General features: G+C 47.8%; 1 protein-coding gene across 1 annotated transcript; it reads right to left on the bottom strand.

Moving 5' to 3' along the window:
• Window positions 1-831: 831 nt before the first annotated feature.
• Window positions 832-10239, bottom strand: FABP6 (fatty acid binding protein 6). Its single transcript, XM_003776706.5, has 4 exons — window positions 10121-10239; window positions 7559-7734; window positions 4924-5013; window positions 832-942 (listed from the first exon to the last, which is right to left on the bottom strand). The coding sequence occupies exons 1-4, from the start codon at window positions 10185-10187 to the stop codon at window positions 889-891; spliced, it is 387 nt and encodes a 128-aa protein (XP_003776754.3). The 5' UTR covers window positions 10188-10239; the 3' UTR covers window positions 832-888.
• Window positions 10240-21516: the final 11277 nt, after the last annotated feature.

The raw sequence follows: 21516 nt of genomic DNA, 5'->3' as shown, positions 1-21516 counted from the left end.
CTCTGGATTAGAGATTGTCCCAGGACATCTGCCAAACCCAAATGCTACTTCAGAATGCTTCTCAACCCAGGACACCAGGCACCAGATGTCAGGGTGACCCCGTCCCCACCCCAGTTCCCAGCCCCCTGTAGCCTCTCGAAGTTCTTCCCAGGCACCCCGCCCAAGCCCTATGAGTCAAAACCAGGACACTCCAGTCCCTTCTGTCCCTCCTATCACCCCCATTGCCCCTTTGCCATCTCATAGACCACTGATCCCCCTCAGCCCGTCATTGGTCCTCCTGGACCCCCTTTGTACCCCTCAGTGGGTAAACTGAGGACCAAAGGGATAACTCCACAGCGAATAACAGCAGAGCCCTGGCCAAGCTGAAACAGCTTCCCTGGGTGAGCCCTGGTCCATCCCCGCTTTGAGCCTTGGAGCCCAGCAGCCAGGGCCCTTCCTAGAGGTACAGCTCCCACCCCACAACCCCCAAGTCCTGATATGCCTGTCCTGTGGCCCATCCGAGAATCAATGTGTTACCCTTCCCAGCTGACTTTGTCTCCATAAAGGAGACTTCAAGCAGCACAGAGTAGTGGGTGGCAGAGTGGGGCGAAGGGGCCACAGAAGTGTGCCCACCATGCTTCCTGTGCGCCACCTTCAGCCTCACCCAGGAGGGCAGGAGCATTGCAGGCATCCACATTCATGTCTTCCTCCACCATGACATGAATCCCGCAGGGATCTCAGGGTCAATGTGTGGCCCATGTGGTCACCCTTGGGGACTTTCCCACCCTCACCCAGTCGGAGGCCATCCCAAGACACCAGAAAAGCAAAAGAGGTTCTGGAGCGAGCAGCGTCTGTCCTTATGTCAGTTTTATTGGCGGGTTTGTAGCTCCCTGGGCCGGGCCTGGCTGCTTAGGCCAGTCTCTTGCTCACGCGCTCATAGGTCACGCCTCCGATGGTGGAGACCTGAAAGAAGCAGCCGGGACAGAGGGAGTCAGTGCCCCACCCCAAGGTAGCCAGGAGACACCACTGAAGGAAGATGAGCCTCCAATCCCAGCCTTGAGTAGATGAGAGTCAGGCGCACCACTTCTTTGGGCCTCAGTTTCCCAATTTGTTCCAGGAGTCAGTGTGAAGACTCCCTGTGATGAATGGTAACCAGCTGTGAGGGGTGATGTGGCTCTGGGTGTGGAACCCTGCACCTCTGTTTCTCTCCATTCACCCATGTCAGGCTCTTCCCCTGCATGTTTCCATTTAATCCTCCCGACAGCCCTGTGAGGTTGTTCCCATTGTACAGATGAGAAAATTGCAGTTTAGAGAAGTCAAGTAATCCTTCCAAGGCCACATGCCATGGCTGCACCACACAGTGCTTGTGGGCACCTGTCACATGCTCGGTGATGGGAAGATACAGTCCCTACTCTCGAGAAGCCTAAGGTTTAGTGGGAGAGGCGGGCGGGGGGATGCTGTTCTTTGAAGGCCCACAGTATGCGGTGCCCCGGGCTCCATGCTGTGGAGCTGTGCTGCCATTGGATGTGCAGGTGTCATCAGCTGGTTCTGACACCCAGCAGAAGAAAGCAGCATTTCCGTGAGAAGGGCGGGTAGCAAACAGAGAGCTGTGGGAGAGCCCAGAGGAGGCAGGGAGCCACTGACTAGATAACAGGAGGGGGAATTGGCTGTTGGACAGAATCCTGAAGAATTGGATTTGGAAAAGCAAACAGGAGAAAGGGAATTCAGAGCAGAGGAACCACATGGCACAGAAAGGGAGATAGGAACGGCTCTGTCCAGCTCAGGAGCAGTAGCTGGTCCAGAGGGCCTGGGCAGAGCGTACCTGTAGGATTGGGCAGTAAGGCCGTGGAAGGTCAAGCGGAGGAGTTTGGTCCTGATTCATAACAAAGGGCAGCAGTGTGAAGTGATGCGTGATTTGCATGAGATGGATGGAAGGTGGGGGAGAGGTGGAATCAGAGGAGGCTGGGGCTTGGTGTAGGGGAGAGGTGATGAGAACATGGCAGGGGTGCTGGTGGCGGAAGGCAGGAGGGATGCTTACAAAATGCACTGTCTATTGGTGGAGAAGTGGGGGAGTGCCAGGATGATTCTGGGCCTCTAGAGATGGGAGATTTGCAATCAAGACAGCTCCTCTCAGGGCCTAGTCATGCAACTTTGTTTATGTGTGTGTGTGCCTGGGTCTATGTGCATGCATACGTGTGTGTGCCTGGCTGTGTCATGTGTGTGTGTGCATGATGACCCTGAACTCTGGTCACTGCCCACACCACATGGGCTCCATGATGAGGAACCTCTGGGAATTGACAAGCAGGTTCGCTCAGCTTGGGAAGCTCAATTCTCTTGTCAGGCCCAAACCTGCTTCCAGTTCTCATGCCCTGTGCGCTCCCTGCATAGGGAGCATACACCTCACAGGCTGGGGAGCTTTGCTTCTTCTGGGGGTTACTGACTGACATTTCATGTAAAAATGCATCAAAACCCTTTTCATCAGATCCTTTGAAATGTCAGTTTTCACCCAGGAGAAGAGGAATATAGTCACTTTTGTTCTTTTTACAGTTTTTCAACACTGTACATCTATTAATTTTTAGATTTTTTTTTTTTTTGAGACAGTTTCACTCTTGTTGCCCAGGCTGGAGTGGGCTCATTCTTTGCTCACTGCAACCTCCACCTCCCGGATTTAAGCGATTCTCTTGCCTCAGCCTCCTAAGTAGCTGGGATTACAGGTGTGCGCCACCACACTCAGCTAATTTTTTTTGTGTTTTTAGTAGAGACCGGGTTTCACCATATTGGCCGAGCTGGTCTTGAACTTCTGACCTCAGGTGATCCACTTGCCTCACCCTTCCAAAATGCTGGGATTAGAAGCTTGAGCCACCACACCCAATTTTTAGATTCTTTAAGCAAAAATGTTAAAGGGGGATAAAAAGACCCATGGGCCTGGGCAAAAGAGGCAGGGGACCTAGTCTAGAAGTCAGTGGATGAGATCTGCCTCTGCATATACTAGCTGTGTGGCCACAGCCAAGTCCCTTGCTGTCTCTGAACCTTATAATGCTGCTCTGCAAAATGAGTATAATGGGAGGGCACGGAACTTCCTGGGCCATGTTACGGACTGCATGTGTGTCCCCCCACCAAACCCATATGGTAAAGGTCGAAGCCCCAGTGTGATGGTATTTGGAGACAGGACTTTTAGGGGGTAATTAAGTTATAAGAGTGGAGTCCCCATGAGGGATTAGTGCCCTTATAACAACAGACACAAGGCCTGGTGCTGTGGCTCACGCCTGTAATCCCAGCACTTTGGGAGGCCAGGGTGGGCAGATCACTTCAGGTCAGGAGTTCAAGACCAGCCTGACCAACATGGTGAAACCCTGTCTCTACTAAAATTACAAAAATCAGCTGGGCATGGTGGCACATGCCTGTAATCCCAGCTACTCAGGAGGCTGAGGCACTAGAATCACTTGAATGGGGGAAGCAGAGGTTTCAGTGAGCTGAGATCGTGCCACTGTACTCCAGCCTGGGCAACAGAGCGAAACTGCGTCTCAAAAAAAAAAAGGCCAGGCACAGTGGCTCACCCTTGTAATCCCAGCATTTTGGGAGGCCGAGAGAGGATGGATCATGGGGTCAGGAGTTCGAGACCAGCCTGGCCAACATGGTGAAACCCTGTCTCTACTAAAAATACAAAAATTAGCCAGGTGTGGCAGTGGGCACCTGTAATTTCAGCTACTCAGGAGGCTGAGGCAGGAGAATTGCTTGAACCTGAGGGTGGAGGTTGCAGTGAGCCGAGATCATGCCACTGAACTGCAGCCTGGACAACAGAGCAAGACTCTGTCTCGAAAAAAAAAAAAAAACAGACACGAGAGAGATGACGTCTCCCTGCCATGTGAAGAAACCAGGACAGGAGCCCTCATAAGCCCCTGACCATGCTGGCACCCTGATCTTGTACTTTCCAGCTTCCAGAGCTGTGTGAAATAAGTGTCTGTGGTGTAAATGATTTACACCACAGTGTCTGAGAGAGGCAGTGTGCTCCTTTCCTCTTGACAGGGCTTGAGATGTGGGCACAAGAAAGAGAAAATGAGAGAAAGAGAGAGAAGGATCAAAGAAGGACAAGCAAGGGGGTCACACAAACCCCGCCTCCCTCATCATGTCTTCCCTGCTGGAGAGCTTCAGGGAGGAGGGAAGGGCCCTTTCTAGACCTATATGGGACCCCAGAGGGTCTCTGGCCCAGGTCACAGGCTCACAGTGAGGGAATGAAGTATGGAAATGCCTTCTTTTCCTTTTTAACCTCACGTCCATTTCTTCCACCTGGGGAAAACTTGGAGACCCACGGGAAAGAAACAGAAGTGAGAGGAAGGGCCTCCCAGGGCACCACCTCCAGTGTAGGAGGAGTGGGTCCACAGATGTGTGTGTTGGACCTGCCAATATTTAAAGAATTTTTTTAATTAGTTGCCAATATTTAATAGTGTGGAGATTTCACATAGAAGTGCAAATTTCCATCTTCTCTTGATAAATCAGAAGATCTGGTAGAAGGGGCCTGACGTCCCTCATGGAAAAGAAATGGAGTAGTGGCTGTCCTTTGAGGAGCCCACCTGGACCACCTCCTTTATTTATATTCTGGGAAGGATCTTCTGGGCTTCCAGTGTTGTGTCCCAGAAGCGGCTGAGTGTGAGTGCTGCAGTCAGGCTACTTAGCATCAAATCCCAGCTCTGTCATCAAAGCTGTGTGCTCCCTGACTTAGCTTCCCTGTGCCTCAGTCTCCTCCTAAAATGGAGATAAAAATCCCCACCTAACAGGGTTATTTTGAAAACCAAATGACATCATGTGCATCCAGCACTCAGCATAGAGCCTGGTACAAGGGAAGTGCTGGTAAAGCCAGCTGCCCAGAGGCCTACTTCTGAGGGGCTCTGGCCAGGAGGCAGACAAATGTCCAATAATCATCCCAGGAAGCAGCAGGACACTCACCTCCACCAGCTTGTCACCCACGATCTCTGAGGTCTGGTGATAGTTGGGGAAATTCACCACCAGCTTCCCGCCCTCCATCTGCACGGTGGCCTGGAATGGAAACACAACATTAAGCCTGGGTTGTTGCAGGTGATCGGCAACTATCTGGGGCTGGTGGCGCAGGCAGTAAGAATTTACCAAGGCCAGGCACAGTGGCTTATGCCTATAATCCCAGCACTTTGGGACACTGAGGCAGGCGGATCACTTGCAGTCAGGGGTTCGAGACCAGCCTGGCCAACGTGGTGAAACCCTGTCTCTACTAAAAATACAAAAATTAGCCGGGTGTGGTGGCTCATGCCTGTAATCCCAGCTACTTGGGAGGCTGAGGCATGAGAATTGCTTGAACCCGGGAGGAAGAGGCTGCAGTGAGCAGAGATCGTGCCACTGCGCTCCAGCCTGGGCAACAGAGCAAGACTCTCTCTCAAAAAAAAAAAAAAAAGAATTTACCAAGACAGTTGTAGGTTAAAAAAAAAAAGTCAGATTTCTTAGAGAAAGTATGAAAATATGTTGTAAGGGTGCACTGGGCAGGACAGCAAGAGAGGAGCCAACTGCAAGCAGACAAAGTCTTGCTGGAGAGTTTATAGACTGTTGCTTATGCTATGTGCTGAAGAGGGTTTTGTGCAGTACTGACAAAGCAAAGGTTACAGTGAGATAACTTACATTTTTCTATCAGCGGAGGTGATGATAGCTGGGCACAGGAAGATTGTGAGTTATTTGCACAGGAGGGCTATGTGTTCTAGACCATGAAGAAAGGCAGACTTACAGCTTATCTGCTTTCCTTTTTTGCTTTCCCCTGCAGCCGCCAACCTGACTCCTTTTCTATAATTAGAACTCCACATGGGTCACCAGAGGCCTAATGATAGAGGCAAAGAGCTGGGGTTCAAATCCCTGGTCCCACCATGTTCTAGCTGCAAGGCCTTAGACACATTACTTGGTCTCCCTGAGCCTCGGTTTCTTCACTTCTTTTTTTTTTTTTTTTTTTTTTGAGACGGAGCCTGGCCCTATTGCCCAGGCTGGAGTGCAATGGTGTGATCTCGGCTCACTGTAACCTCCGCCTCCCAGGTTCAAGCGATTCTCCTGCCTCAGCCTCCCGAGTAGCTGGGATTACAGGTGCCGGCCACCACACCTGGCTAATTTTTGTATTTTTAGTAGAGACAGGGTTTCACCATATTGGCCAGTCTGGTCTTGAACTCCTAACCTCGTGATCTGCCTGCCTTGGCTTCCCACAGCGCTAGGATTACAGGTGTGAGTCACCGTGCCCGGCCAGTTTCTTCACTTCTAACAAAAGCAAATGACTGCATTTTTTCTTCTAGCATTCACTGTGTGGCAGGCACTATGCCAGGTGCTTTCATGCACTGTCTTGTTTAATCTTCACCACAGCTCTTGGAGCCAGAGGTTGTATGTAGTCTCCTTTTGCATACTAGAGATATGAGGCTCAGGGGAGTGAAATGACTTGCCCAAGGCCCTACAATTGCTGGTGGGAAATCATGGTTTCAAACCCAGCCAAGGCTCACTCCAGGGCCCAGCGTCTTTATCTCTGTGCTACACAGAGAGGCAGCATAAAAAAAGCACTTATGGCCGGGCACGGTGGCTCACAGCTGTAATCTCAGCACTTTGGGAGGTCAAGGTGGGTGGATCACAAGGTCAGGAGTTTGAGACCAGCCTGGTCAACATGGTGAAACCCTATCTCAGCTAAAAATACAAAAATTAGCCAGATGTGGTGGTGCACGCCTGTAATCCCAGCTACTCAGGAGGCTGAGGCAGGAGAATCGCTTGAACCCAGGAGGCACAGGTTGCAGTGAGCCGAGATCGTGCCACTGCACTCCAGCCTGGGTGACACAGTGAGTCTCAAATAAAAAAAAAAAAAAAAAAAAAAAAAAGCACTTATGCTCTCTAGTGCCTGGTGTAAAGGCCTGCCCCTGTTGTGTAACTAAGGCAGGGTTTTTTAAATTTTTATTTATTTATTATTTTTTGTGACGGACTCTCACTCTGTCGCCCACGCTGGAGTGCAGTGGCATGATCTCAGCTCACTGCAACCTCTGCCTCCTGTGTTCAAGCGATTCCCCTGCCTCAGCCTCCTGAGTAGCCGGGATTACAGGCATACACCACTATGTCCAGCTAATTTTTGTATTTTTGGTAGAGACGGGGTTTCACTATGTTGGCCAGGCTAATCTCAAAATCCTGGCCTCAAGCCATCTACCCACCTCGGCCTCCCAAAGTGCTGGGATTACAGGCATGAGCCACTGTGCCTGGCCAGCAAGCTTTTTAATCCCATGATTTAGCCTCCCCCCTCAATCTGGGGAGAGTAATTGTAGCAGTTTCATAGGATTAACTGTATTAAGATGGAAAAACTATTCAGCAAGTGTCTAGCTTATAGTAAGTGTCCAGCAAGTATTAGCTATTTTTCTTACTGTTTTAGTGCCCATGTCTGACGATTAAAAATCAGGAGCATTAAATTGCCAAGTAACTCAAGCTCTTAATGCTGGAGGCCAAACTGGAGAAAGAAGCCTCAGCTCGGGAGTGGGGAGGCCATGTTTGAGAAGGAGAAGTCAGATGGACGCCTGGGGAAGGAGGGGGACAGCCAGTGGCCTCTCACCTTGAACGTCTTGCCCCCCATTGTCTGTATGTTGCTTTCCTTGCCAACAGTGAAATTGTTGGTCATGGTGTGGCCCCCGGAGTAGTGCTGGGACCAAGTGAAGTCCTGCCCATCCTGCTGCACCTCCGTGACGATCTTGAAGTTGCGGGCCTTTTCGATTACATCGCTGGAGATCCCTGGACCCGGGGACAAGCAGAGTAGCCATATAAGAGCTGCTTTTAACCCTGTGGTTTGGGGAAAGAGCTTTCCTGCCCACTCCCACCGCCCTACCCCGTTGTGCATGATAGGCTAGCCTGCAGGTTAAGAGCACAGTGCCTGAGACAGATAATACGTGCTGTGAGCCATGTGGCTGGAGAAAGTCACTATCTCTCTGAGCCTCAGTGTATTCATCCACAATATGGAGATAATAAGGCCCATCCCAAAAGGCTGTTACAAGAATTATATTCAATGTGAGCGTGTTTGTGAAGCTCCTGGCACATAGTGGGTGCTCATCAATTGATAGTAATATGAATATAACTGAATCTTGCCAAGCTCGCGAAGTTCTGGAATGAATGAGACTTTCAAGACTGTGTCTTCTGGCCAGGTGTGGTGGTTCATGCCTGTAATCCCAGCACCTTGGGAGCCCCAGGTGAGCAGATCGTTTAAGGTCAGAAGTTCGAGACCAGCCTGGCTAACGTGGTAAAACCCTGTCTCTACTAAAAATACAAAAAAATTATCTGGGCATGGTGGCAGGTGCCTGTAATACCGGCTACTTGAGAGGCTGAGGCAAGAGAATCACTTAAACCCTGGAGGCAGAGGTTGCAGTGAGCTGGGATCGCGCCACTGCAGTTCCGCCTGGGCTACAGAGCAGGACTCCGTCCCCTCCTCCCTGCCAAAAAAAGATTGTGTCTTCTAATACTTTTATTTTACAGATAAGGAAGTGAGCACCCAGAATGGGAAAGGGACTTCCCAGTATTTCATTGAAATTTAATGACAGAATCAGGTCTAGAACCGAGGTGGGCTCACTTCCCATCCCACAAAACGAGGCTGTTATAGGTGAAGCCAAGTCATGCTCCTTCAGGGCCGCTGCCAATACATGACTCAGAGGGACTCTTGACTCCTCAAGGCCCCAAGGCACAAGGGCCCTGGTCTCAGGGTTGCTCTGACCCAGCTGGCAGGCAAGAAGTGGCCACCAAGAGGGAGGGCACGGGTCCCCTTGAGCTGTCCTCTGAACCTTGAGAGTTACACTGCCTGAGACTTTTTAGATAGTGAGATACTGAGATTTCCACAAGATTGTCAGATCCACTGTCTCATTGGTTCCTCACAACAGACTGGTGTTACAAGTCAAGCAGTGAGAGAAGGAATGAAATCATTGGTCTCTCTGCCCACAGTGTTTGGCACAGTAAGAGGCCTGTGTTTGCTGAATGACTGTGTGAAGAAGTGACTTGTCAAACCTGGTCTCCATGCTAACCCTTTGGTTTCCTCTCCTAGGCAGGACGCGGTGACACCACTCATCACAGGGTCCTGGCTGCCAATGGCCTCTGCCACTGACTTGGGCAAGTCACGCTGAGTCCCCATTGGTAACAGTGAGATAGCCTTGCATATAGCTGGTGTTCAATAAATGTTTGATGGGCTGGGGCTCAGTGGCTCACATCTGTAATCCCAGTATTTTGGGAGGCCGAGGTGGACAGATCACCTGAGGTTAGGAGTTCAAGACCAGCCTGACCAACAGGGTGATACTCCGTCTCTACTGAAAATACAAAAAATTAGCCAGATGTGGTGGCATGCGCCTGTAGTTCCAGCTACTCGAGAGGCTGAGGCAGGAGAATTGCTGGAACTCAGGAGGCGGAGGTTGCAGTGAGGCAAGACTCCGTCTCAAAAATAAATAAATAAAAATAAATATATGTTTGACTAAATAAACATCAAATCTCTACCAACCAAGTCTCCACTTTACCAATTACTAGCTGTGTGACTTTGGACTAGTTAATTCCCTGGGCCTCAAGTTTTCCATCAGTAAAGTGGAAATATTAATATATTCTATGTGTGTTTTAAAGTCAAAGAGTGTCTAGGCCGGGCGCGGCGGCTCATGCCTGTAATTCCAGCACTTTGGGAGGTCGAGCTGGGTGGATTCCCTGAGGTCAGGAGTTCAAGACCAGCCTGGCCAACATGGTAAAACCCCGTCTTTACTAAAAAAATACAAAAAAAAAAAAAAATTAGCTGGGCGTGGTGGTGCACACCTGTAATCCCAGCTACTCGGGAGGCTGAGGCAGGAGAATTGCTTGAACCTGGGAGCTGGAGGTTGCAGTGAGCCGAGATGGTGCCACTGCACTCCAGCCTGGGAGATAGAGTGAGACTCTATCTCAAAAATAAAATAAAATAAAGTTAAAGAGTGTCTTAGTTCTTATTATCCTCAGAGCCTGGGAGAAAGCACTTGCTCAACAAATGTGTGAATGAATGAATGAGTGAGTGAGTGAATGAATGAATGAAATCCTGTCCCATTCTACCTTAGGGGTTTGGGTTCCTGGCCCAGAATTGGCTGTGAAAAACCAGCCCCGAGGAAGGGATACCCAGGAGCTCACTCACCGAGGAGCTTCATGAACTCATCATAATTCTTCTCACTCTCTATCTCGAACTTGCCGGTGAAAGCCATGCTGCTGGGAGGCTGGAGGCCAGAGAGCAGAGGGATGAGGAGAATGAGTGGTGCTGAGGGGTCTGCTGTCCCAGCTTATAAACTCTCCCAGTTGCTGAGGCTCAGCCCCTAAGTCACCCCACTTCTCCCTCCTGTCCTGAAGAGGAAGCACTTGCTGTTTTATGATGTGGGCAGGACCTGGAGGGACAGAGCCCCGAGGTTATTCACCCTGGGGAAGTGCTGTGACCCCATTGCCATTGCCAGCAGGGTCAGGATGGCAACAGGTTTGAGAAGTCATCACCTCTCTGCCCATCTCTCCCTCCGTTCCTGCACGCCCTGCCCTCAACCCATGCTCTCACCATCTCTCATCACTCATGCACCCTGTCACTCTGCAACCAAAGCACTTGAGCACGTGCTGCCTGCAGGGCCAGCACTGAAGAAACACAAATGAACGAGACACACACCTTTCCCAGAAGAGCCTTTGGTTTAGCCCAGAGACAAGCACACACTTGCAGAGTTCTTGTGTAAGCAGGACGTGATGTGCCCCAGGAGAAAAGCAGATGGCTGACCTGGGGCATGGGGAAGGAGCAATGGTGTCCAGTGAGGGGCTGGTGCATGTTTGGGGAGGAGGTGGCATTTGGCACTCGTCTTGGAGGACCAATAGGACTTGGATGTGTAGAGAAGCAGGAAGGTTGGAGGAGACTGAGAACAAAGGGAGATGATATTCTAGGATGAGGGAACAGTGTGATGAAGATGGAAAGGGCCATGATGAAAGGAAACAATGAGTTTAGCTGGAGCAAAGCAAACTTGAAGGAGAACAGATGCTCCTAAGGGTGCAGATAATGCAACCAGAGTAAAGCAACCACCCGTGGACCTAGGCAGCACACCTGGAGGAGAAGGTGCCAGGTGCCTTGAAGATGCCTGTGGACCAGGCACTGGGCTGGGAGCTGGATGAGTTTTATTTTGTTCAAGCTTCAGAGCTGGAAGGGGTTAGGGGTTCAGAATCTTGACTTCCATTTCCTGCTGTGTCTCTCAGTACCACTTCACATGCAGGGACTCTATCTCCTCCGTGATCACTCCAGCCTACCTATCTTGTGAGAATGTCCTCTGCATTGGGCAAAATTGATAGTGCAAAGTATAAAATACTCTGCAAAGGCTCTCGTGATTATTATGTATTTATTTATTTTTGTGATGGAGTTTCACTCTTGTTGCCCAGGCTGGAGTGCAAAGGTGTGATCTCGGCTCACTGCAACCTCTGCCTCCCGGGTTCAAGCAATTCTCCTGCCTCAGCCTCCAGAGTAGCTGGGATTACATGGATGCACCACCACACCCAGCTAATTTTGTATTTTTAGTAGAGACGGGGTTTCTCCATGTTGCTCAGGCTGGTCTCGAACTCCCAACCTCAAGTGATCTGCCTGGCTCAGCCTCCCAAAGTGCTGGGATTACAGGCGTGAGCCACCACACCTGGCCAATTATTATTATTAATTCAGGAAATCTCTGCACGTCTATTTCCTTTTCCCAGGCTTGCTCTCCATGAATCTCTTTCATTTTCATCTAAAGCTGAATTCAATACAGTTGCTGACTCCCAGACCTGGGACTAAGGGGTCTCTGAACTGATGAAAAACCAACTCTGCCGCGTTTTACCAGGCTTTAATCTCCAATCTTGGAATTTCTAACTCCAGCCAGGACTCTTACTTTAGTCTAACAGGCAGACAGACAGACAGACAGACAGACACACACACACACACACACACACACACGTCATGGATTTTTTTAAGTTATATATATAAAAATTTCAAATAATTCAGAGCAAGTGACAGTCCTGTCAGAGGTGGCCTGTGATAGTAGTTTGGTACCTCTCCTTCCAGGCTTTTTCTTTCCTTTTCTTTTCTTTCCCTTTCTTTTTTTCTGAGACAGGGTCTCTCTTTGTCGCCCAGGCTGGAGTGCAGTGTATGATCTCAGCTCGCTGCAGCCTTGACCTCCCAGGCTCCAGTGATCCTCCGAACTCAGCCTCCCAAACAGCTGAGACTACAAGTACATGCAACCATACCTGACTTTTTTTTTTTTTTTTTTTTTGAGGTGAAGTCTCCCTCCACTGCCCAGGCTGAAGTGCAGTGGTACAATCTTGGCTCACTGCAACCTCCACTCCCAGGTTTAAGCAATTCTCCTGCCTCAGCCTCCCCAGTAGCTGGGACTACAGGTGTGTGCCACCACACTCAGCTAATTTTTAGTAGAGACAAGGTTTCACTGTGTTGGCCAGGCTGGTCTCAAACTCCTGACCTTGGATGATCTGCCCACCTCGGCCTCCCAAAGTGCTGAGATTAGAGGCATGAGGCACCACACCCAGCCCTTTTAAGCTTTTAAATGCACATATTTACTTTCTTGTATAAATGAGACTATACTGCTCTGTTACCTCCTGTTTATGTAATGATATAGGCACATGTCTGTATCATTACAAAAAGGTATATAATATCCTATTCAATAGCCCCAGAGTATTCTATCATATATATGTCTCATAACTTACTTGGCTATTGCTGGATTTTTAGGTTGTTTCCAATCTTTTCCTATTATAAATAACTGTGATAAAAATATTCTTGTTCACACCTTTCACTGTACATGTCAGATTATTTCCTAAGATTACTTGCTAAGGACGAATTCCCAGACATGAAATTCCTGGAACAAAGGATTATAGTATTTAAAATTTGTATATCTATTACTTTACTGCCTTTCAGAAAAGCTGTAGCAGTTTACACTCCTGCCTAGAGCATGTGAGAATTTCCCCTCACTGATAATAATAATGATGATATAACAATGACTGATAATAATAACAATGACAAGAATAGCTCACATTTATTGGATCTTTATTATGCATTTGGCACTTAGCTGAGTGTTTTACATGAATGATCTTATTTAATCTTCAGAACAACTCTATGAAGTATGTACTATTGTTGCCCCCATTTCACCTAGGAGCAAACAGAGGTTCAGTGAAGTGTTAACCTTGACAAAGTATACCGTGCCAAAGTCACAGAGCCCTGGTGTATAGTTTATATTTACTTTTTTTTTTTTTTTTGAGACTGAATCTCGTGGGGCGATCTCATCTCACTGCAACCTCCGCCTCCCAGGTTCAAGCAATTCTCCTGCCTCAGCCTCCCGAGTAGCTGGGATTACAGGCGCCCACCATCATGCCCGGCTAATTTTCTATATCTTTAGTAGAGAAGGGGTTTCTCCATGTTGGCCAGGCTGGTCTCAAACTCCTGACCTTATGATCTGCTCGCGTCGGCCTCCCAAAGTGCTGGAACTACAGGTGTGAGCCACCGCGCTCAGCCTATATTTACTCTTAAAATAGCTTTCAACGTCTTTTTTTCAAAAAATCCCTATAATCCCATAACCCTAATACAAGTAAACTGCTTTTATTAATTAATTAATTTGTTTATTGGAGACAGTCTCGCTCTATTGCCCAGACTGGAGTGCAATGTCACATCTCGACTCACTGCAACCTCCGCCTCCCAGGTTCAAGCCATTCTCCTGCCTCAGCCTCCCAAGTAGCTGGGATTATAGGCACCCACAACCACGCCTGGCTAATTTTTCTGTTTTTAATAGAGACAGGATTTTGCCATGTTGGCCAGGCTGGTTTCGAACTCCTGACCTCAAGTGATCCACTCGCCTCGGCCTCCCAAAGTGCTGGTGTTACAGGTGTGAGCCACCCTGCCCGGCCTTATATTTTCTACTCTCTTCCTCCCTCTTTTGCTATTTCTTTCTCCCTCATTATTGTTTTCTTTCGTGTCAACTGTAACAGATATACAATAACCACACCCCACATAAATACAATATTGTATTCTATTTTTCTTCACCCAGCATTAGTTTGTAAACACAGTCCCATGTTTCTGAAAAGCTGTCAGGTTGGGCCAGGTGCAGTGGCTCACGCCTGTAATCCCAGCACTTTCGGAGGCTGAGGCGGGTGGATCACAAAGTCATGAGATCTAGACCATCCTGGCTAAACGCTGAAACTCATCTCTACTAAAAATGCAAAAAAATTAGCTGGACATGGTAGCAGATGCCTGTAATCCCAGCTACTTGGGAGGCTGAGGCAGGAGAATCGCTTGAACCCAGGAGGCGAAGGTTGCAGCGAGCCGAGATCACGCCACTGCACTCCAGCCTGGGGGACAGAGCGAGACTCTGCCTCAAAAAAAAAAAAAAAAAAAAAAAGGTGGGGCCGGGCCCAGTGACTCATGCCTGTAATCCCAGCACTTTGGGAGGCCAAGGTGGGCGGATCACAAGGCTAGGAGTTCGAGACCAGCCTGGCCAACATGGCAGAACCCCATCTCTAGTAAAAATACAAAAATTAGCCGGGTGTGGTGGTGGGCACCTGTAGTCCCAGCTGCTTGGGAGGCTGAGGCAGGATAATTGCTTGAACCCGGGTGGTGGAGGTTGCAGTGAGCCGAGATCACACCACCACACTCCAGCCCCGGCAATAGTGTGAGACTCCATCTCAAAAAAAAAAAAAAAAAAAAAAAATTGCTATCAGGTTTGACCAGACATGGTAGTTCATACCTGTAACCCCAGCACTTTGCAAAGCCAAGGCAGGCGGATCACTTGAGGCCAGGAGTTCGAGACCAGCCTGGCCAACATGTCAAAAACCCTGTCTCTACTAACAACACAGAAAATTAGCTAGGCATGATGGCACATGCCTGTAATTCCAGCTACTCGGGAGGCTGAGCCATGAGAATCACCTGAGCCTGGGAAGCTAAGCCTGCAGTGAGCCGAGATCATGCCACTGCATGCCAGCCTGGGGGACAGAGTAAGACTCTGTCTCAAAAAAAAAAAGAAAAAAATTATTGTAGAGACAGTCTCACTATGTTGCCCAGGCTGGTCTCAAACTCCTGGGCTCAAGCGATCCTCCCACCTTAGCCTTTCATAGTGCTGGGATTATAGGCGTGAGCCACTGCACCCAGCCTTGAGTGGCATTTTAATTTCCTCCAAAAACTTTTCCTCTGCACTCACCACTCAGTTAACTATTTGACTTAAGAGACCTAGCTTTTGGTCTGTCTCATTATTCCCCCATTAAGCTTAATAATTTCTAATGTTTGATTTAAACTGAAAGATGTGCGACTCCTCCTTTCACTTGAACACTTAGAAGACATTTTCAGCTAATTAATTGGCCTAATTTCTTTTGTTGAGACAGGGTCTCCCTCTGTCACCCAGGCTGGAGTGCAGTGGCACAAAAACGCCTCATTGCAGCCTCAACCTCCCAGGCTCAATCAGTCCTCCACCTCAGGCTCACGAGTAGCTAGGATCACAGGCATTCACCATCATGCCTAGCTTATTTTTTTATTTTTTAATTTTTATTTAGTTATTTTTATTTATTTATTTATTTATTTTTTGTTGTTGTTGTTGAGACGGAGTCTCGCCCTTTCGGCCAGGCCGGAGTGCAGTGGCTCGATCTCGGCTCACTGCAAGCTCCACCTCCTGGGTTCACGCCATTCTCCTGCCTCAGCCCCCTGAGCAGCTGGGACTACAGGTGCCTGCCACCGCGCCCAGCTAATTTTTTGTATTTTCAGTAGAGATAGGGTTTCACCGTGTTAGCCAGGATGGTCTCGATTTTCTGACCTTGTGATCTGCCCGCCTTGGCCTCCCAAAGTGCTGGGATTACAGGTGCGAGCCACCGTGCCCAGCCAATTTTTTTATTTTTTTGTAGAGATAGGATCTCACTTTGTTGCCTAGGCTGGTCTCAAACTCCTGGGCTCATGCGATTCTCCCACCTTGGCCTCCCAAAGTGCTGGGATTACAGGCATAAAGCATCGTGCCCAACCTAATTGGCCTAATTTCGATATTGTGTCTCAGGGAATAAGAAGGCCTGAGGAGGGAAAGAGAGATGGGGAATGGGTGGAAGTTCACTATTTTGGCAGGGCACAGCAGCTCACACTTGTAATCCCAGCACTATAGGAGGCCGAGGCGGAAAGATCTCTTGAGCCCAGGAGTTCCAGACCAGCCTGGCAATATAGTGAGACAAAAAAACATCTCTATAAAAAAATTTTTAAATTAGCCAAGTGTGGTGGCATGTGCCTGTAGTCCCAGCTACTTGAGAGGCTGAGATGGAAGGATCACTTGAGCCCAGGAGGCAGAGGCTGCATGAGTCAAGATTGTGCCACTGCACTCCAGCATAGGCAACAGAGCGAGAATTTGTCAAAAAAAGGAAGAAGGAAGAAAGGAAGGAAGGAAGGAAGGAAGGGCACAAATTCACTCTTATATGAGTGGAGTTTATGGTACCCCAAAACAATTACAATGGTAACATCAAAGATTGCTGATCACCAGAACACATATAAAAATAATAACAAAGCTTGAATACTGTGAGAATTACCAAAATGTGGCCCACAGACAAAGTGAAAAATGGTGCTGACAGATTTGTTCCACATGGGGTTGCCACAAACATTTGATGTGTGAAAAACACAGTTTCTCAGGGACACTGAGGCTGGAAGTTCACCTGAGCCTAGAGTTCAAGACTGAAATAAGCTATGATCATGCCACTGCACTCCATCCTGGGCAACAGAGCCAGATCCCATCTCTAAAAAAACTAAAAACTAAAAATAAAATACGGTATCTATGAACTACAATCAAGGGAAGTGCAATAAAACAAGGTATGCCTATATTTCCTTGAGCTAAAGCCCCAGGATGGGATTACAAACTTAAGGCATCTGGAACATTCTTACAACTCATACAATGTTTTGTCAAATTGGGACTGAATTACTTTATACCCAGCTTAACTGGGACTCAGAGTTTCAAACATCTTTGGTACTTTCCTGCCCCTCAACATAACAAATTGGGCCATCTTGAGAATTTTTCTTTTCTTTTTAACAACTTTTATAATAAAAAGGGGGTTTATTTTCTGATTATAAAACTAACATATCTTCATAGTAGAAAATCTGTGGCCGGGCGTGGTGGCTCACGCCTGTAATCCCAGCACTTTGGGAGGCCGAGGTGGGCAGATCACCTGAGGTCAAGAGATCGAGACCAGCCTGGCCAACATGGCGGAACCCCATCTCAAGTAAAAATACAAAAATTAGCCAGGTGTGGTGGTGGGTGCCTGTAATCTCAGCTGCTTGGGAAGCTGAGGCAGGAGAATCACTTGAACCTGGGAGGCAGAGGTTGCAGTGAACTGAGATGGTACCACTGCACTCCAGCCTGGGCAACAGAGCAAGACTCCATCTCAAAAGAAAAAAAAAAAGAAGAAGAAAAGAAAATGTAGGAAGAGACCAGCCTGGGCAATATAGAGACCTCATCTCTACTAAAAATTTAAAAATTAGCAGGTGTAGTGGCATGTGCCTATGGTACCAACTACTTTGGAGGCAGAGGCAAGAGGATCACTTACGCCTGGGAGACTGAGGCTTCAGTGAGCCATGATTGCGCCACTGCATTCAGCCTGAGTGTCAGAGCAAGACCCTGTCTTAAAAAAAAAAAAAAAAAGAAAAGAAAAGAAAAGAAAAAGAAAATTTGGAAAGAACAAAACACAAATAAATTTGAAGCTACCTATAATCCTACCAAACAATCTTATTTTTCAATTGTAAAGTTAATACTCATTGTTTAAAAAGAGAAAAGCTTAAGACTTTATAAAGGTTAAAACTGCAGATCCCACTACATCTCATTTTCCAGAGCCAGCTGCTGTTAAATTCAGCAGATAAACTTCTAGATGTTTTCCACATGCACACAAACATATTTGTGCATATCCTTTTTTCCTTCTCTTTTTAACCAAAATGAAATTCGGAGATACTGTTTTGTCTTGCTCTTTTTCACATAGCTATATACATAGATATACATCATGGACATAAATGAGTCTTATTTCTTCGTGGAAACTGAAAAAAAAAAACTCCATCCGTTATTCAAAGGGACTTGCCAAATGGACAAATCCACTAACAGAGTATGTTTTGTCGCCATGCTCTAGGCATGAGAAACAATGAAAAATTCACCTTCTCCCTGAAAACCTTGGGGGAAATAATTTTACCACAGTAATGGAGATGCAAGTCAGCCATAAGGTGACAGCCAGTGAGTGAGCTAGAAAGGTTTAGGGGGTGGGGCACAGTCTCCTGGAGTCTTCTGGGGTCTCTCATCTTGGAGGAAGTTCGTGCCTTGTAAAACCCTTCCTTCCTGCCTTGGTCTGCCTGGAATGACTGCTCACCTTTCATCAGTCTTTCTGAATTCTAATTGTCCTTCTACCCCCACCTCCTCCAATCAGGCTTTTTTGATTACTCCAACCTGTAGAGATTGTCCCTTGCAAAAATCCCCATAGCCTGTACCTCCTCTTTGTAATGGCTCAGTGGGGGAACCTGGGCTTTAGAGTCACTCAGCCTTCTCATGTCTTAGCTCTGAGACTTCAGACACACCATTGATTCATTCAACAAACATCACCTGAGCATCTCTAGTTCACTGGGTTCTGGAAATACCAAGTACCTGTCCTCAAGTCTCAAGTCTTTTTTTTTTTTTTTTTGAGACGAAGTCTCACTCTGTCACCCAGGCTGGAATGCAGTGGTACAATCTCGGCTCACTGCAACCTCTGCCTCTAGGGTTCAAGCAACTCTCCTGCCTTAGCCTCCCAAGTAGCTGGGATTACAGGCCCCCATGACCACGCCCGGCTAATTTTTGTATTTTTTAGTAGAGACGGGGTTTCACCATGTTGGCCAGGCTGGTCTTGAACTCCTGATCTCAAATGATCCACCCACCTCGGCTTCCCAAACTGCTGAGATTACAGGCGTGAGCCACGGCGCCCAGTCTGTCCTCAAGTCTTGTGGGAGACCCAGTCCCATAAACAGGCAATTACAACATGATGTGATCAAAGAAATAAAGGCTGTAACATAAGGATATTTTTGGAACACAGAGACATTACCCGACCACTTCCTGAGTATGAGGGAAGGCTGATATAAGAAGAATTAACAAATAAGCCAAAGCCTTACTTATTTATTATTATTAATTATTATTATTATTAGGCAGGGTCTCACTCTGTCACCCAGGCTGGAGTGCAGTGGCACAATCAGCCGCAGCCTCACAGGCTCAAGAGATCTTCCTGCCTCAGCCTCCCGAGTGGCGGGGACCTCAGGCATGCTCCACTACGCACGGCTAATTTTTTAACTTTTAGTAGAAACAAGTCCTCACTTGTTGCCCAGGCTTGTCACAAACTCCTGGACTCAAGCGATCCTTCTGCCTTGGCCTCCCAAAGTGCTGGGATTACAGGTGTGAGCCATCACCTGGCCTCATTCATTATTATATGGGGAAAAAAATACCGATCTTCCAGAGTTTTAATGAGATTAAATGAAAGTACATAGCAAAAGTGCTTAGTACAGGATCTAGCATTTCACAGGTGATTGTTGAAGGATATCTACTGTTATTCTCACTCACTGGCAATTTGTCCAGCCTAGCTGCCTATTTTGAACTACTGTTTATATATTGTAGCATTAATTTAACCCTTTATCTCCCAACTACATTGTGATCCCTTCCAGGCCTCAAGCTGCATTTCATTTTTCCTTCTGTATGTGTACCTGGTGGGTACTGGGGTTGATTTCACTTTATTTGTTCAGATCTGTCTGGAATAGGCTGTAAGGCTGTGTTCATACACTACTGGGGATGTACGAAGGGAGGGCTTGTGAAAAATGGAAATCCCTGTGATCTGACCCCCCAAAATTCTGGTTTGGTAGATCTGGGGTGGGGCCCTAGAATCTGCATTTTGACAAACTCCCCAGTGATTGCACTGCTCAGCAGCCTCGAGAAGCTCTAGGCCAGGGGATGTGGGCAAGAAGGACCAGGTGGCTTCTCTAGGCCCCTGCTTAACTCCCTTTCCCATTGATTTCCTCCTGCACGGTCAGAGCTGTTTTTTCCTTAGTCGCTACTCTTCCAAGGTCAGTGTCCAAGGCAGGATGGGAGTGGTGGGGCTATGGGAAAGGATGACATTGGCACTCAGCTGACTGACTCAGCCAAGCTCCCATCCCTTCCCTAGAGTCCAAGTGTACATCTGACCCTCCACCTTCCATCCACCCATGCCTGCCTCTTCCCCTCTTCTCCTGGGTTTACCTATTTGTTCAGACCCTCATTGAGAACCTCCCCGGAGGGGTGAATGATCTCAAACTGCCTCCATATCACAGTGAAGTTTTATGAGGCAATAGAACCAATAAAACAACTATATCCCAATAGAGATAAAGAAGAGCCCAAGGCTAATTCCCCTGGGCCACCCCAGCTTTCCACCTGAACTCTGGCCCCTGCCTCAGCCAGCTACCATTATTCTCAGAGTAATGCCCAGAGAAGGGGATGGGAATACAGGTTCTTGAGTCCATGGGTGAGGAGGAGCCCTGGGCACCCTCCTATTCTCTCCATCCCCAGGGCCTTACAGGTCTTGCATAGAGTAAGTGAACTATCAGAGTTATCGATTCCTTGATTAAACTCCCCTTCCTCTTTCCTCAACTAAAATCTGAAATACTAGTTGGCATCGATCCCTAGAATGTCAGGGCTAACTGGAACCTCTGAGAACAATATTTTCCCATGATGATACTTCTAGTTTTACTCTCAAGAATCAAAGACCAGGAGTTTGAGATCAGTGTGGCCTACATAGTAAGACCCTGGCTCTAAAAAAATTAAAAAACAATTAGCCAGGCATGGTGGCTTGCGCCTGTAGTCCTAGCTACTGAGGAGGCTGAGGTGGGAGGATCACTTGAGTCCAGGAGTTTGAGGCTACAGTGAGCTATGATTATGCCACTACATATGATTATGCTCAAACGAAGGATCGTTTGAGCCCAGGAGTTCGAGGCTGCAGTGAGCTATATTTGTGCCCCTGCACTACCACCTGGGTGACAGAGCAAGACTTGACTGTAAAATAAATAAATAGGCCAGGCACAGAGGCTCATGCCTGTAATCCCTCCTCTTTAGGAGCCTGAGGTGGGAGATTTGCTTGAGCTCAGGAGTTTGAGATGAGCCTGGGCAACACAGGGAGACCCCATCTCTACAAAATATAAAATAAAATAAATCAACTGGGCATGGTGGCATGTGTCTGTAGTCCCAGCTAGTCGGGAGACTGAGGTGGGAAGATCACTTGAGCGTAGGAGCGGAAGGCTACAGTGAGCCATGATCATGCCACTGCACTCCAGCTTGGGCAAACGAGAGAGATTCTGTCCAAAAATAATAATAATAATAAAATAAATAAATAAGATAAAATAAAATAAATAAACGAGTTCATTTTTGTAAAGTACTTTTTGCAGCACCTGGCACAGAGTATATAAGAGTGTGTTAAGTGAGTGTGTTAAGTAACTGTTGGGGCAGGCTGGCTGTGCATCTTCCACGATGCTCTGTCCAATTCCCAGCTTTGCAGTGTTAATCA

Source organism: Pongo abelii, chromosome 4, assembly GCF_028885655.2.
Source record: "Pongo abelii isolate AG06213 chromosome 4, NHGRI_mPonAbe1-v2.0_pri, whole genome shotgun sequence".
NCBI lineage: Eukaryota > Metazoa > Chordata > Mammalia > Primates > Hominidae > Pongo > Pongo abelii.
This window is presented reverse-complemented; position numbering and strand designations above follow the sequence as displayed.

Excerpts from the sequence above, each read along its gene's own strand:
- FABP6 (XM_003776706.5), bottom strand. The coding sequence starts at position 10,187 with ATGGCTTTCACCGGCAAGTTCGAGATAGAGAGTGAGAAGAATTATGAT. Across the intron at positions 7,735-10,120 it reads TGAGTTCATGAAGCTCCTCG|GGATCTCCAGCGATGTAATC; the intron begins GTGAGTGAGCTC and ends CCCCGGGTCCAG. Across the intron at positions 943-4,923 it reads TGGGTGACAAGCTGGTGGAG|GTCTCCACCATCGGAGGCGT; the intron begins GTGAGTGTCCTG and ends TGCTTCTTTCAG.